The sequence below is a fragment of the Corvus cornix genome, chromosome 4 (genome assembly GCF_000738735.6).
Source record: "Corvus cornix cornix isolate S_Up_H32 chromosome 4, ASM73873v5, whole genome shotgun sequence".
NCBI lineage: Eukaryota > Metazoa > Chordata > Aves > Passeriformes > Corvidae > Corvus > Corvus cornix.
In genome coordinates, this window is record NC_046334.1 from 37,382,748 (window position 1) to 37,400,506 (window position 17,759).

The 17,759-nt window shown below is 35.1% G+C and overlaps 2 protein-coding genes across 9 annotated transcripts in view; one reads left to right on the forward strand and one right to left on the reverse strand.

Moving 5' to 3' along the window:
• Nucleotides 1–17,615, forward strand: part of WDR17 (WD repeat domain 17) — a 63,151-nt gene extending 45,536 nt beyond the window's left edge. For 5 of the 6 annotated variants that reach the window (XM_039551356.1, XM_019287142.3, XM_019287143.3 and 2 more), the window contains 9 exons: nt 870–1,009; nt 3,393–3,413; nt 4,372–4,483; nt 5,192–5,333; nt 5,419–5,521; nt 6,368–6,469; nt 8,576–8,671; nt 8,839–9,022; nt 10,698–17,615. In XM_039551356.1, the coding sequence (XP_039407290.1) occupies nt 870–1,009; nt 3,393–3,413; nt 4,372–4,483; nt 5,192–5,333; nt 5,419–5,521; nt 6,368–6,469; nt 8,576–8,671; nt 8,839–9,022; nt 10,698–10,817 (1,020 nt within the window). In that variant the 3' untranslated portion in view covers nt 10,818–17,615. The remainder of the gene's footprint in view (nt 1–869; nt 1,010–3,392; nt 3,414–4,371; nt 4,484–5,191; nt 5,334–5,418; nt 5,522–6,367; nt 6,470–8,575; nt 8,672–8,838; nt 9,023–10,697) is intronic. The other variant, XM_010401460.4, reaches the window with a different exon arrangement.
• ASB5 (ankyrin repeat and SOCS box containing 5) overlaps nt 15,577–17,759 on the reverse strand; it is a 28,850-nt gene continuing 26,667 nt past the window's right edge. For 2 of the 3 annotated variants that reach the window (XM_010401463.3, XM_010401465.3), the window contains one exon: nt 15,761–16,485. In XM_010401463.3, the coding sequence (XP_010399765.1) occupies nt 16,358–16,485 (128 nt within the window). In that variant the 3' untranslated portion in view covers nt 15,761–16,357. Of the gene's footprint in view, nt 16,486–17,759 lie in introns of all 3 variants that reach the window. The other variant, XM_010401461.3, reaches the window with a different exon arrangement.

The window sequence follows — 17,759 nt, forward strand, 5'->3', positions numbered from 1 at the left end:
TTTACAGTATCTTGTTATATTAGATAATATACTTAAGTACCTTAGATGTATACATCTAAGTGTTACTGTTTATGGTGACTCAAAATACCCATTCAGAACTGGAAGTTATTTTGCTAAAGAAGATGCAATTTCTGCCTTAAAGAATTTACAGTCTAAATGAAGAAGTAAATAGGAAAAAAACCCCCAACCCTCAGTACAAAAATAGAACTGACATGTAGGAAACATTTCATTACATTTTTTAATTTGTTTGTAGCTTTACAAATTGTTTCTTTTCCTCAGTCTCTCTGGATTTTGTTGCTGACTTACCAAGTTTTTCCTCCTCTATCCCCCAAATAAGTATAATTCCATCTCAATTAGCTGTTCTGAGAGAAATTGAGAATCAGTTAATGCCTGTATTTCTAATAGGCATATTTCAAGTTGTTGTGTAGTTCTTAGGGTCTGACATTCTGCTATGCCTATCAGTAACTCTGGTGGCTGAGAGAGAGTAAGAACAGGACAATCCTTCTCATTTTCTTGGCGTTCTAGTCTCATTTCATTGAAAGAGAGGGGAAATATACACTCTGAATTCTAGTGTCCTTAAGATTAGATGGAATTCCTATCATGCATTTTAGGCATCGTATTTATGTGATCTCTTCAGTTGAATAAAGGAAGATTCTGCTAAAGGAAGTCTATTTAGTTATTTAAAAAATTATTAACACGTGGTGCACAATTATTTACTCATTCAAGAGACCCCAAGTATATATAATTGAGTTTAATTATTGCATATTTTGTCCTTCCGTAAAAAGTCTCATAAGTGAATGTGATATGCTTAACATGGTGAATGCCCCAAAATGCTTATGTCCCTTAATGATATTTTTTCATTGAGCAAGCTTGCGATGGCAAATCTGATTCGTGGAAATGAACTGGAGTTGGCAATCAGTGTGGGTACTGTCTTAGGAGAAAGTGCAGCACAAGCAACACATTATGCCCTAGAACTACTAGCAAGAAAATATATGGCAGTAATGACATGGTAAGAATTTCTTAACCCAAAGGTTTATTTTTTTCTCCCTGATAAAACAATCAAGATGTGTCATTGTGAAACTTTTGTAGAGATCCAACTACCATGGGTAGGGAGAATAAAAATTGCTCCTTGAACAAGGATTGCTGTATTAGACCTTTGAAGTACAGGGCATGCAAATGTTCTGCTTTAATCTCAAAATACATTCCGTATGCATTGTAAATAAGAGAGGAGTCATTGTCAGAGTATGAAACCCACTGAAAAAAATCCTAGCTACTTGGGCAATAGGTAGCATATGAAGTCCTAGTTTATATTGAGTAACAAGAACTGCTTTAGAAAAAGTAAGGCTGGAACTGAGTTAAAATGTCAAAAGGAACAGTAGCCCAAGTAGGATATGTGAAGTGATTTTTAAGTACTTGTTTGAAAAATATAAAACTAAGAGTCTGAGGAATTATCTTCTATTCGTATTAGGAGCACAAGACTGCTGAAAAGATTTAAGGATGAAACAGGATTACTATTTAATTCTGCAGAAGTAACTTCTCTCTTGCATATAGGGGAAGCTTTCTGTCATAAATTTTCTTTTCCTCATTATAGTGATTTTGCTTTGAAGAATACAACTTCTTGTTTTTTACCTAACAATGAAAAAGCAGAAAACCTTCCTAAGGTATACTTGGCAGCTGTATAACTGTTTCATAATTAACGTTTCATAGAAAATGTGCACTTAAACAGTTAAGGATCAGTTTTTCTTCTACAGTTAATATTTGCTGATGTATTTAGAGGTAGCCTGAGAGAAACATAGTGGAACTCCTCTCTACAGAACATTTAGCTTGCTCTAGACAATGAAGCATTGAAAATGCGAAGATAAGAAACTGGTGACTTTCATTTTGCCATGGTTTAGCATGTCTGCTTTCCACCAGTCTTAATAGGGTCATTTTGGTAACTCCATCGGCAGGTTTTAAAGTGTCTGAAGCTCCTTCTTTGATCTCCCTGCATTCATTGTAAAGGGTGATTTCTGTGTAGCCTCCAATAGGAAGCACTGGATGTGGATTTAAGAAAAATAGTGTATATTTTTTTCAGTTCCTTAAGAAAAGCTTGCTGTGATCTGAGGGCTGTAATAAGTGCTTGTGATAGTATGGCATTTATGTTTAGGTACACAAAGCTTCTGTAAACTTATGGCATGTGTATGCTGAAGTCTACATGGGTATAGATGAGAAAATGTTAAAGCGGTGTAGCACATATTGCCCAGGTATACATCTGAATTTGTCAGTGGGTTTCACATGCTGTACTTAACACCCTGCAATCCTGGATTCTGATTGCCAGCCATTACAGCATATTTTTTCTATTCTGTAGGAAAAGATCAGAGATTCATGGATCTCTTTGTTTTGTAATAAAGAGATTCTCACACAGCATAATCCCCTTGGTTCACTGCATTCATAAGATCATGTATGGGGAAGCTGGAGTTCAAAGGTCTCTGATAGTTGAAGGGCTCCCTTTTTATTTTACTGGTTGTTATGCTTAGGGATATCCATCAGTTGGAAACATTTCGCTGTAGTGAAGCACTTAACTGTAGACACGAAAAGGAATACGAGAAGGATAGATTAATATACCCTGATAGATTAATACAGAAATCAGTTACTGGTGGAATGTTTCTTGGGTTTTGGTTGGCTGTCTTTAGAAGTGCTCTAAAATATAAAATCAAGCCAAAAAATAAGTCAAAACTAAACATTCATGCACTTTCCTAAATCTACAGCCTTGAGGAAATGTGTGAGTGTTTAAGGACACATTTTTATTTGCATTTAACACCTAAACACTGTCAAAAGCAGCTTTCTACTATTCAAAAGGCTAGTCATATGAGATACTGAATTCTGCATATGCAAACTCAGACACCTCATTTTGATCTTTATATGCAACAGTGTTTTCAGTTTGATTCTTAAAAATCGTTCCAGGTAGCACAATTTGTACGCCATTATATGAGGGCTTCTTTGAATTACTTTTTTTTCAAATGAATGTTGGATTTCAGTTTTATGACAAGACAATTTCTGATCACTTAAAAAAATGTTTAAATTGTTTATGAAGATTAATACATATGAGTAAGTGATCTTGAAAATAGCTTAAGAACTTGTGAAATATCCTAGATTCTGAAAGAGTGCTTCTGTAACTTGGAAAAGTGGCTGTTGTACAGTAATAGTATCACAGATTTTCTAAAGACCTTTTGGCATTAGTTTCTTTAGGTTGTCAAAAGGCATAAAATAGAAAGCTGGTTTTTTGTTGTTGTTGAAGCCAGTTGCCCTGACCCTTAGATTTGCTGTTGTAGTTTAATTATTTGCTATCAGATATTTTCTCTGTAAAGTAATACACAATTTTGTTCAATACTGTTTCAATGTCTTCCTTTTAGCTTCCCATCACTTGGATACAGGTATTTTGCTTTTTTTAGAGAAAGTTTAAGCTTATTTTCTCCCTTTATAAAGTCACATGCTTTTCAAATCTAAGTTTCCTAATTTTTAATTGTGATTAGTACTTGAAAGTGGGATAGAAAGCAGTTGCAAGTACTGGATAATAGCTTACTTGAACATTTTTAAGCTAAGAACCACATTCTGAAAATCCAGAGGAAATCAGTAGGATTTTTTGCCTTACACAGGGGCAAGTCAGTCTTGAGGTTCACAGGAGACATGACATCTGCATGAATAGAAGAGTCACAGAATAAACAGTTCTTAAAACTTAAATAGAACAATTTCCAAATAATTTCCTAATATTACACATGTTCTCTTCAGCTGTTTGTTGCATGAAGGATAGGGTAACAAATGGTAGAAAGTTTAGGAAAATGTCAGAAATGTCAGTTTGCTAAAACAGTTTTCCTTTGAGAAGGATGAAAATAGGTATTGCATTCTTTTCTCATATAATCTATTTCAATATCACATGAGCACCAAGTCGTTCTGGATGACTGAGAGATGTCCTATGTTGATGTCATGAAGCTTTAGAAGCCTGGAATTTTGAGGATGGTTTCATGACACAGAACCACATTATCATCTTTTCCTCTCTCAAATTTCATGGTTCCTACACTCCTTTCCCATCCCTGCCCACATATTCTTCCAATTCACTTTGAGATGGTTCTGATGCTTAAGAATTTCACAGCTGTTTAATTCAACCAAATAAAGCAACAGAAAATTAACAAATTACTTTCCCAAAAAGATGAAAAATTCGTTGCCTTATTTGTTGAACAAAAATGGTCTTAGAGACTGAGCTTGCTTCTGCACTTCTCTGGAAATAGTATTTTTTCAGTAACTCTTCTTTATAAAAGGAATGTAAAAGAGAAAATAGTTTCCTTCTATTATAAACCATCAAGAATAACTACATGTCATCTTTTGTTTGTGCAGGGATTTAGCAGTTGATCTTCTTATGATGATTCCTGATAATAAACTGCAGTTAGTAAAACTATGTGCTTTTTATCCTGGATGCATAGCAGAAATAAATGACCTGCATGAAAAGGTACAATGAAAAAGGATTTACCTGAATGGTAATAAGGTTTTGTATTGATTTATTTACTAACTTCAAAAAGCATTAGGCCAAATAATGGATGAATTTTTCTCTACAATCTTATATGTAACATATCCTTTTTGACTCTATTAGTCTTTGTTGACTTTATTTTCAGTATTGTACAATAAATTTAGTTCTTTATTTCTATCCTTTGTGTACTCTTTCCCTGACACGTTACTTTCTGAAGTAGCTTATGATCTTCAGAATTACCTGTCAGTATGATTTATAACCTGCTAGATGTGCAGCCTAATCATGTTTTGGCAGATCGACTTTCTGTACAAGTCTAAATTGTTTTATATCTTATGCCTGTAATGTCCTTAAATGCCCCCTTTCCTCTTCAGCAGCAGAAGGGTCTGCTTTGATAACTCCCTTAGGGTGCAACTCAGACTGCACACTTATTAAACAGTAGTAAAAACTTCACAAAAACATTAGCAAGAAAAACTGGTACTGCTTAAATTAAAGTTACAGAACCTTTTCCTCCAGTGCTGTTCTCTGGTCTAGATGGCTTTCTTAATGCACATTTTATGCAGGTATGTCTTTCAATGACTCCTTCAGAGAGAGTTTTTTCTTATTGTTATGTGCAAACATCAGTATTTCTCTGCATCTTAGAGAAGTGTTTGAACATTTCAGTAACTTTCTGGCAAAATGTTTGTTTTCCAGTGTAACCTTCCTGATGTGGAAGAATGTATGCGACTGGCAGAGACAATTCATGCAGATGGGGATATATTTGAAACAATAAAATACTATCTGTTAAGCACAGAACCTGAAAAGGCTCTCCCTATTGGCATTCAATATGTGAAAGGTAGGTATTTGGATGAACAATTTTAAAGCAGAAGTCATTTGTATAACTTGCCTCATGAGATATTTTTCTTTTTATTTTTCAACAGAACAACTTTGTGGCTCAGATTGGACTTTAGATTCAGTCTTTCTGTATCTTGATCTTCTAAGTTACATGCCGACTGAACAGTTAATGTTGCCTAAGTGTAGTGAGTGAGTATATTTTCCTGACTTAGAAAAGTGGAACTTTCCTTAAAGGAATCTTTTGGAATGAATTTACAAGTGCACATTGTCAGTATCATTTGTTTTTGTTACCAGAAAAGGGACACAAAAAAAAATTCAGCAACATGCTCGTTCCCAGTCTGGAAAATAGAAGGTGGAACTTTCCCAAATTTTGAAGGTTTAGCAAGAAAAAAAAAGATATTTTACTGCTTCTTTCTCTGTGGAGCATTTACAATGTGTGCATCAATGTTGGTTTTATGTGAAGAGCTTCACTTTGATCGGCTCTGGCTTCAGTTCCCTGAAGTGGTATCACAAATCATGTGGACTTTTATGTCAAAGTCTTAAGGAAAGTTGGGCAGCCACTCTCAGAATTAACTCTAAAATAGTTGGATAGCTCTGGTTCACCTTTATAATGGATGGTTGAAGCTAGGCCTAGATGCCTACACAAGTATATATGTGAGGAACAAAAAGGAGAAAGAAGTTGTGGAAACTTGGTAAACTGAAATTCACCTAATATCTGGGGCAATTTTATTTACATTTAGAGTTCTATCACATTAAAATGTCTGAGTGATGCTGTTTTTATAACTTTACATGATTGTGCTTAAAAATTGTGTTGTACATGCCATTTAAGATTTAATGATGGAGATCGATATGAAGCAGATGGAATCTGTTCTAACAGTTCCATGACACAGAAAGTAAGCATAATCAGCAAACATATATTCTTCACAAAAGGTGGATGGATAAATTAGGTTTTAAAATTATAATGTGAATATGAGTTTGTTTAATGTTTTTGCAAATGCTTTTTGTTTTTCATGATTGATACTTGTTCATTTCTAGATTTCGGAATGAGTTGCTGATTTTGTGTGGCTACGTTGGTGCTTTACTTGCTATCAGAAGACAGTACAATAGCATTGTACCTGCACTGTATGAGTACACAAGGTAATACAGTGTTTTCATTAACACTGAGTAATTTCAGTCTTTATTATGGCATATACCATACACTGACCCCACTTCTTCACAACCCCTCACAAAACAGCTGAGTTCCCAGCTCTGTTATAAAGTTGTAAAGGTATATCTATGCCTGCATGTACAAGCTTCTTTACTTTCTTTATGCATTATACATGTATGAGTTTCTGAGGTAACTCAACAAGTTGTGAAACCAGGGTGTCAGTCAAACTCTTAGTTCTGTAAGAAAAACTATTTTTAGAAGTAGCTGAGTATTCAGCATCACTGCCAGGTGTGACTATATGTTGCCAGTAACACTTTAATTTGTATCTACCTGTAGAACATTTGCCAAGACTTCCTCAGTACCGAAAAGGAGTAGCTTTGAGTTTGGAGCCCATGACTGGGCACTAGCTTGATTCTCACCAAGAAACCCACTTTGACCTCCTGTTATTCAGTGACCTGATATTTCTAGACATTAATGACTAATAAGCTAATATTCCCAGACACCAATGACTCCCAGCCCACTTGATGTGATCTGGCCTGGTGCTGCCTGCTTTGTCCAGCTCAACCCCAACCAGCCACCTGACTAGACTTGACCTGACTAGGCCCACCAGACTAAACTTGACTGACTTCAATCAGCTCAGCTTGACCCAATTTACCTGACCTAACCTGACCTCAACCACTTCCCGTGACCCAACTTTCTCCACTTGGCTTGACCCAGCCCAATGAAGCTTGGCCCAACTCACTTGGCCCTACTCAACCTGACTCACTTCATTTCTTTTGGTACACTCAATTTCATCTGACCCCACTTGAACTTGAACCAACCAACTTGGACTAGGAAGGAGAAAGATTAAGATCAATAATCTTTATATGGTAAATAAAATAGGCTTACATAGAATACTTTAGTGTTCCTTAGAGAATAACCATAATTGTTTAGTCTTCCTGTCTGGTTTGGTAATGATATCCAGCTGACTAACTTCCACTTCTTCACATTTTGGGGCTGTCAATTCCTCTTTCTGTCCCCTAACTTGCTGGATAGCAAGGCCATTTCCAGTATGTCCCTGATTTTATAGTGCAAGCTATGCTGGCATTATTCTAACTGTTACTGCTCCACTAACTGCTCTAACCCCCACTGTAGCTTTGCTTATCATCTCAGTTTATTTATCTCTTCATCGAGAATAAATGTTATGTTTATGTCATTCAGTCCTTTCACACCTTACTAGAATTGCAAGCTTTCCAACGCCTGCTGATATTTTATCAGAATTACCAAGGGTAATTCAACAACTTAACATGTCTTTCTTCTTAGCTATCCTCATTTCTGAAACTTGGTAAGAGGATTGGGAAAAGGAGCATTTGTTTGTTGTTGGTTTGGTTTTTTTCTTTTCTGAACCTAAAGAAATAACAAGATGAAATACAAGCTTTTACAGAAAGGCTATTCTGATATGGATATTAATAGACTAGTAACAAGCAGTTTTTTAGTTTCCAGCCCATCTTAAACTGCACACTTACCTGCTTAAGGTGGACAACTTACATGCTTAAGCAGGACATTTTTAAGGTATCCCAACACAAATGAAAGATGGCTGAATTAGGTCAGGTAATAACTGCCCCTTATATTATATTTTGATAAATAAAAAATGCATCCACTGCAAGGGCTTTGAAACTGTTTTCTCTAAGTGAAAAAAGGCTGTCCCAAAGCATGTGTTGAATCATGTTTCTCTAACTGCATTTTTACCATATGTAGTATATATAGGCAAAATGGATCCTTAATTTTAGTAAAGTTGACAATATTAAGAAATAAAAACACATACGGTCTTAAAATATAGAATTGCCTCAAATTAAAAAAAAATAGAACAAATTAAATAAGATGTAAATAGGGATAATGAAAATAAGATTTAAATCAAAATCTATACTTTTATATCTAGTATGAATATTACTAAGGTTTAATATAGTTTATATTGTGAAGGATCAATTTATTTCCATAGTTATTCCATATCCAATCAGAAATAGTTTTACTTTACTACTGTCTATCATGTTTTGCTTCTAAGAAAACAGTCATTATTGGGATTAATTTGGACTTTAATTACTTGCGTTCCTTTTCAGTCAGCTTTTAAAAAGACGGGAAGTATCTGTACCTTTGAAAATCGAACAGCTTTCTGAGGAATTAGATGCATGGAGAGCTTGCACACAATCAAACAAGTAGGTGGAAAAACATAAAATTACCATGAGTGAGAGCAGTAGTATTTAACTGTTTAGTTGTACCTGTATTCCCTATGTAAAGTCTGAAGGTCACTGCTTTGAGGGTCTTACTTTCTAACACAAATTAAGAAGCAAAATTGAAAACCAAATTTCTTTTATATTGCTAGGCCTACGGATGAGTTGCCATGCACCCCACCGTCTGAATCGCAGAGAGCACTGTACTCAGTACTCGTATCGCGAATTCAGGAGGAGCCTCTGAAGGGGATGGTTGGGCCAGACTGTGTCACTGGATCAAATCTTCCTAGTCATTCAGATGTTCATATCTCTTGTTTGACAGGGCTAAAGATCCAGGTATGGTTTCAGAGAGCTGAAGTGTTCTTTCTTCCTGATAGCATTGACTACTTGTGAGGTTGCCATAAATCAAAGGTCCCTCCCATCATTTGCCTGGAAAAATGTTTACCCTGTTATCACAGGAGTAGAGTTAAAGGTGACAGGCAGTGACATCTATAAGATTCTATATAAGAAAGGCTATATAAAGAATTGCCCAATCAAGTAGTTGTCATTTCCCAAATCCAAAACCTTTTAATTTCCATGTGAAAGATTTCCTTTGCTAAATGTTGTGTCTAAAGTGCATGTATCTTATTGGCTACTCCCTCACCACAGCTTGAATAAAAGCTAGGAAGTTATTTGTCTTCAACCACATACTAACATTTTTCTGGTTTTGGCTTTTATTACTATGGAAATGCATACTGCAAAACTTGGAATTCATGACTAATTAAATCCAGCATTAGAAGACTAAATATTCAAATATATTTATTCATCACTCGCATAGAGTTTAAAGATTAAAATGCATTAGTCCTTATAATACCTCTTTAGCATATGTTGTTATTTTAATAAAGAGAAAATTGAAAGATCCTGAAAACACTACTCCTGACTCCAGACAATGCCTGAATTTACTTTCCTAAGTGATGCCAAGTCTGTTTCCTCTGTCCAGTGTAAGATGTCAGCCCAAAGAGTAACAGGGTGGTTTAGAGTCTAAGAGGGATGGATAGTTTTGTGACAAAAATTGGAGATTACAAAATGCTAGTGGGATTTTCGAGGTAAACAAAATTCTCAACTGTTCACCATCAGTGTAAAAAAACTTGTTCTCAACACTTCCACATTAGATCAGTGTTCTCTGTCTATGGCTGTACTCTCAACATTTGCTAACAGCCATGTAAAGCTGCCACTGTTATAATCCATTCAACAAGAATACCAAATATGGTGTCACCAGCTTGTCATCTACAGGATACTTATTTCTGGATTAGCATACGTTAGGAGTCATGGCTTTAAACATGCAGATCAGCTCAAAAGTCAAAATTAATTAATACTAAAGTAGAGCAGCCTACTTGTATGGGTTTACAAGTTTTATGTAGCAAGTTTGAGAGCATAACTCTTTCAGAAAGCACTGAAATGGAACTGCAGCTTTGAGAGCAGATTTTGTCAAATTAATAAATTAGCAAATAACTCTTTTTCTATCAGATGAATGAGTATTTTGTCCTTTTCATAGTGAATATTTCAAATTATTCTGTAGACTCCCTGTAGACTGTTTTCAAACAATTCATGGAGGCATTATATCAGGGGGTTTTTTGTGGATAGGAAAAAGCATAGATCAGCAGAGACAATGATGAAATACGGACATTATTCAGAAGAAAAATGCTTGTTACCTCAGTTTCTAATTCAGGCTAAATTTAACTCTGGAATAATTGACAAGCATATATAAAATAACAATAAAATACATCAAACTAAACATTTAAATATTTTGAAATGCTGTGTTGACAGATTTGGGAACATAAGTGCCCTCAATGTGTAGCTGTTACCAGAGTTTTAAGTCAGGGGGTAAAATTTTTGCATGAACTTAGATGACAGGTCTGAACAAGGTTTTTATGTTCTCCTCAGATGAAATGTGCTTTCTGTTGTGGTGGCCTTTATACAATACATGTGTAATTCCTTTTTCTTTCCCTTCCCAAACATTTTTGCTTTACAGGGTCCTGTGTTCTTTCTCGAAGATGGAAAATCTGCTATTTCACTGAATGATGCTTTGATGTGGGCCAAAGTGAATCCTTTTTCACCATTAGGAACAGGAATACGACTTAACCCATTTTGATGAGGTGTTTTCCTCTGTACTTTATCGTGCTTAAAATAACACTCTGGGGGTTAATGCTGATTTAACCTTGATTGTCAAAGGACAGAAAGGTCGTAGTTGATTCCTCCTGAAGGTCAATTACTTGAACTTTGAAAATTGTAAAATGAGAACAAAAGGATTTCTATACAAATGTTTGTTGAGAATCCAAAGAAAAAAGTTATTTGATAATCCAAAGAAAAAGTCCTAATTTCATATATAGCCATGTCATTTTTTTAATAAGAATATTGTCATCAGACAATTATTTTTGTCACCTCTGTGTGAATAGATGCTTTGTAAAGTAAGCAACTATCTACACATTACCAAAATATTGATAACAAACTGTGAAACCCATAAACACACTTCCAAATATATCATATAATAATAGAATTACTTTATTGATAGCAACTATAACCTGTTTTTAGAATGACTGAAATATTGTGGCTGTTTCACACTGTCCCCCTTTTTAATTTGAACTAATTTTACACACAGGGTTCTACAGCAAAAGTAAAATTTAAAGAGTAGATGTTTTTTTCATCCACTTGCTATTGTGCTTTAACAGCAGTAGAAATAGAAGCTCACTTATGTTTTGTTTAGATTATCTATTTATTATCTATTTATTTAAATTATCTAGATTACAAAATTGTATTTTCTAATAGGATCATCTTTGGCAACATTCCCCCTTATACTTTCACTGGAGGCTAAAACTCTTTATGAACTTTTTTTTTTTTTTTTTTAAAAGGCTTTGTAAGGAACAAATAGAAAATTTATTGAAATTATTTAACTATGCTATGTACATTTAAAATGCTTGTTTTCTTTTTATATTTTGTATTAGTTATAAACATGCATATAGTATGACAGACCAGCAGTAAATACTTGTGCATATATATTTACTAAATCTACGGTCAAATGGAAAAATTGTTATGGCAATAGAATACTAAAAATATTTAAACTTTAAAGCTGTGTATAGTACAGAATTTAATTATTAGGCAAATATTATACTTATTATTCTTATTAATAATTCTTAGAATTGCTCACCTGTGGAAAAGATGCCTTGGTTACAGTACTCTTTATTAGCTTAATTGATGGCACATAAGCAGAAATCTGCTTTACCTGTTCTTACATTTTTTGCTGCTGCTTTAAAATAAATTTTAAAATTTATTTAAATTCCTGGTAGTTACATGAAATGAGGCTGCAATTAAAAATTGGCAGAATTATTTCTATAGCAACTGTTATAAAACTGGAATTAGTATCAGGTATCTATTTAGCAGATCTTATCAAACAGTCCTCAATATAGAGGTAAGCTATGCCCTTATTTAACTATAGAAATAACAATGCCACCATGCTGGAAAGGTGGGATGGAGATTAGAAATTAAAAATCCCGGTTGTTGTTTTTTTCCTCCCTCTTCAAAATGGTAAAATTTCATTCTGGCAACGTTCTGGAGTATTATTGCAGGGTTTCTAGTGTAAGAATATATTGGGCAGAGGGAATGCTCAGCTGTTTTGCAACCTAAAACCCCCATTTTTGTACGTACGTGGGTGCTGGAACCTAATGTTTTACTTTCTGCAGATATTCTTTGAAAATGTTTTTCCTTTGTTTACTCCATGGAGCTTGCAGAAGAAGAATTCAGTTTCAGAAGTTAAAATTCATAGTTTTTGATCAGTCAGTGTCTGATCTTGCTTTTGTCAAATGAAAGACCATCTGTCTTTTAGCACAGAAATCTTACAACCTGGTATATAAAATTGTTGATGCAGAGGTGGAGAGCAAAGGTAAGAACTGAACATGCAGCCCCATGACTGATGATTGGGATCTAAAGCATTGACTCAACTGCCATTCTACTATATTTAAAATCTTTTGTTGTAGTGTAAGGATTTTTACTAATATTTCACAGTTAAAATATCTTACAATATGTAGTATAACTGCATCAATGTGTTGCACATAAATTGTGCCTTAACATGAAATCTTGGGCAAATGTACTCCCTCTTTAAATTATAGAGTGAGGTTTAAGAATTCTTTCATTACAAAAATACAAAAACAAAGTCAAAGGTGTTTTTTATATTGGGGATCCATCAGATAAAAATCATTGTGAATAACATGAGGTTGCATTTTCTTTAAAGTTTTGTACAGTGGTGAGTGAGAGGAATATGCAGAAAAGGTTGTCATTGTATCTGCTGTTACAGCTGTGGTTGCAACTGTCAACGGGTTCAAAAATTATTTTCAAAAATAATTTCAGATTGTTTGCTAATATGTAGCTTCATTGTCTAGTACAGCAAGTCAAATACAGATATCTCCCCCTTAATATTAAAGAATACTTTGTCTTCAAAAGACTGTTTGACTCCTCTGTAAAAGTCCTATTTCCATTTGAATGAAGAAACATATCAAGCTACACAGCTAGTGCTTTCCAGTTAAATTATTAAATTAAATCCAGTTAAAAGCTTTCCAGCTTTCACTATTAAATCTCAGTTAAGTTTAACATCACTTTATCCCTGCGAAACCAAATCAATTTTTCTGTGGAAATAATCTGTCCAACAGTATTGATATGTTTATAAGCTTCAGAGACAGCTTCACTGGCAGCTGCAGTCTGAGATAGGAGATCTGGCACTTTAAATCCATGTTGCTGGACTGTAATGATGCCCTGTTTGTTCCACCCTGCGCAGAGCTCCCGCCAGGCTGGGCCAGTGATGCTGTGCTGCCTGTGGCCGGAGCCGAGTGGCCCCGCAGCCCCAAGAGAAACACAAGGAGAACCTTGTATTCCACGTGCTTTCTCAGCCCTGTACCTCCTTTGGGTCTCTGGAACACTTTCAGCAAGCCTACAGGATTCCACTGCTGGATTTCTTTCCAGAATTGACATATTACACTACTTTTTTTTTTTTTTTCTGAAAATGCCTTAGAAGACTTTTTAACAGGTATAAAAATTCATTTAATAAGAGCTTTATTGTAACAGTCTTTAAAATTGCTCTGACCTGGGTCAATGTTTGCTTCAGATCCTGTTCCTAATATTTTAATATATTACTTAACATTTATTTCATACTAAGAATTCAACCCACCAGAGCCACATTGGAATAGGGCCCTCACAACATGAGAACAGTAACGAACCTGTTTCCTTTCATTTCTGGCTAAAAAAGGGATCATTTTTGGAAGGGATTTTACCAAGCACTAGCACCAGGTATTTCATTGCTCTGTGTTTTGGTATGTGGCAGTAGCGTGCTCTGACCTGCCAGAGACCTGTTCCAGTATGTAGTCCTGCCAGGCCAGCCACATCCATTCCCTATTTTGTTTGTCCCTGTTACATAGTAACAGAAGCAATGCCCCATCCAACTTGGCTCAGCTTGCCAAAATTAACTCAATTTTCACATAATTATCTGTTAGGAAAAGACGGGAGTTTATTTTGAAGAGTGCCTCTTGCCTGAGATCAAAGTAATGGTATTACCACAACCCAGTTTTTTCTGACTAGTCTCCTATTCTGTATAATTACAGAAAAAATAGTACCAAATACCTGTAAACCACAAAGACGGTCTTGTTTGCTCTTTGGATGGTGGCAGGAATCAGGGGGAACAGTGGAAATAGATATTGCAAATCCCACAAGAGCATGAACACACCTATTTGCAATGAGATGGGTTGGACTCTGACGTGACTCTCAGCAAAACTTTTAACATTATCTAGTTGTGTTCCGAACAGGTGTTTTGCAGAATCTTTGCTTCAATCTGATATAGGTGTATGTAACGTGAGAGCTTTTTGCCACTTTGTCTGAATCAAGCTTGAAAAGCGATGTGTACACCTGAAGGTGAGGATCTAAATGAGCTCATTCTACATGGAGAAGTTCAACAGTGCCGTGGTTGGCTTGGCAGTTCAAAGTTGGCTTGTCTGTCAAAGTAATACACAGTAATGGTGTTGTACCTAAAAACACAAATTGCTACTTTCTGGATGAAAACCAAAACCAACAGACTCACTCCAGTACAGACTCAGGATATGATGGACTCCTAAGCCTCTCCTCATATTTGCATTTGAATTTCCTTTACAAGGACTCCAGAAAAGACCCCTAACTAGAGTTCTTGCAGGGAACAGAAACAAATTAAGGTTATTTAACATGGTGTCAAGACAGCTGCATTTTTTATTAGGTGCATATAATTTAGCAACTGAGTAAGCATTCCTCTTTGTGAAAGCTTCCTCTATAGTTAGTTCCTCACTTAGCATCTTTCCAGTAGGAACATAAATACTGAAAGGAGTCACTGAAAAGGAATGGAAGAGAGTGAATCACCAAGGGCAAATGGCAAGTTTTCAGGTGTCCCATGCTTTGGTTTGCAGAAATTGAGTATCAGTCACTGAGAAAGTACTCTGTTCTCAAAGGAACAGATGACGAATGAGAAGAAGGAAAGGAGGAGCACTGCATTTTCATCTGTTCAGATCACAATCATCAAAATTCAAGGGCATGAGCAAAGCCTTAGGGTTTTCTACTATCTCTTGGGGCTGTCACCATTCTGTCTCTGGCTAGAGTTGAGCAACATAATTTCAACCTTTTCACAGAAATGCCTGCTAGGGTATTCTGAGATTTTTCAATAGGATTTTTGGAGCTGGGTACATGTTGACAAAACAGGTAGTAAGAGAAGTAATGTCCTTTCGTGAGCTGTACCCATCCTGATAAAGAAAACTGACTTTTTTGAAAACCTTGTATTCACCTCCTAAACTTGAGCTTGAAGATTCAGTATCCGCATCTCCACAATATACCTTCAGAAACCTCCCAGATACTATACATTAAAATAATTATTTAATATGCTCATTAAACGCTTATGATACAGAACTGTTACGAAAAGATAAGGGAAGTGCCCATATAATTCTGTTTTACAAGAGGAGATCAAAAGAATCTCTGCATTAAGATTTTTGAGAAATAAGTTACTAATTGTACCAATAAACAGATTTCTATAAAAAATTGAGGTTATATTCATATCAGTTTAATTACAATTCACAGCACAGGCAATGAGGAAGACTAAAGAAAGTTTCTCACTGTGATTAATGAGTTGTCTATATAAAAGAAAAAAAGAATTGACGTCTAATTGTTTTATTCTTATCAATGTATATAGTGCACCCATCACTAAGTATTTTTAGGTACATGAACAACAGAAATTTAAAAACACATAAAATACTGACTCCAAGTGGAAAAACTTAAATAATAATAATGAAGAAACTCTTTGTGGTTCAGGTGTGTCAAACAGATTTTAAAAACATAAACACAATTAAAGTTAACAGCACTAAAGCTATTAAAGGTTAAGATAAAGTTATACAGTCATGTCCCAGAGTATCAGCACACTTATTCAATTCAGCTGGATTAGCACCTTGGCACTAGTTGCTGAATGGCTCCCAATTACTATTACATTACCAACACCAGGTGTCAAAGATACAATTTTTTTAAGCAATACGCAAAAGGCTTTTTTTTTTCTGCCCAGCAGTTCTTTAGATAAAATGTACAATGAACAGAGAGAAGAAAAAGTACTCGCTATATTTAAGTTTCTAACGATTAATTACTATGTTATCTGTACTGTAAGAAATTCTTAAGTATTGTTGGCAACTGGAGTTGTGGAACAAGATGCAGTCTAGCTCTTCCTATGTAATTTCGGATACATAGTCGGCAGAGCTGACAAAGAGAGGATGGTGTGGCTGCAAACAATAAAGAAAGGAGTTTAATTGTACAACTATAAAAGCCAGCAATTTATTTTACAACAGTCTTGCACAATAATGGGATTTCTAAAGAAAACAAAAAAAAAATTCACATTTTGCAAATTTGGCCTTTTTCTTCATTCCCTTTCCTTCATTGCCTTTCTCCCCTCAAAGATAAAGACTGGGGCTGTTTAAACCTTAAAAATAGTTAGGGAAATACTAAAGAAAGCAAGACAAGGTCAGTTTTTTTAAATGAAAAAACAGCTCCCAGAAAATATCTGATGTCAATAACTTTAAAAACTGCAGACTTGTTGTTTTGGATTTTTTTATTCACAGTACAGGTTACATATCTGCTACAGCACTACCAGCTGCACTACCAATGCATCACTGCAACAAGAATAAGCAGGCAAAATACCCCGAGATCCTGGACCATATTTAGTGGTCTTACTAGTTAATAATAATGTCTTCATCACTCTGCCCCCACTCCTTCAAAATGAACATTGCTATTTTCTCTGGACAATAAACCTGTATCTGGTTCATGCCATGTAATTTTTTTCTTTGCTCTAACTTTTAAAAACATTACTAGTCTTGGTAAATTTGTGAAAACATACAGTTTTTAGAGGGGTTTTGTTAATAGCACTCAGACTACAGAGTGGTTTTTTGGAGGAAAACATGCATCAGTGTTGCTTGTCAGTTCACCTCTAAAGAGATACCCATGGTTATTAAAATAGTTTCTTTCTCTTGTGGCTTATTTTTACATTATACATAGGTCAGTCTGAACAAATCCACTTCCCTTTGGAATATTCTCTCTCTCCAAGGAAGATAGACCTTTAAGAGGTTTGAGGGACTCTAGACTCTTTAGTCTCCTATTTCTCAGGTTTTCATAATTTTGTAAAGAAAATTTAGAAAATTAAACTTCTTACACTTTTTGCCCACAATCAAAATAATTTGCTTTATATGCACATAAAATATATATTTAAAAATATTATGACAGCTGACGAAAATGAAATATATTTTAACCTGAAACTTAAATACTCTGTTTCTTTTTAACAAGGTCTGTAAAAACCAATAAAAATGTAGCTTTAATGTCTACTTCTGTAAACACCCAATAAACATATGACGATACTTTTTCAGCTTGTACAAATTCTGATGCTGCTTGATCAATGGGCTCTGGCCTGAGGCTAAACATTGCTGAGTATGTTTATAGTTAGAAAGGAAATTACCTGAATGCTCATGTATTCATTTCATAAAGCACAGTGTTACCTTCTATATCA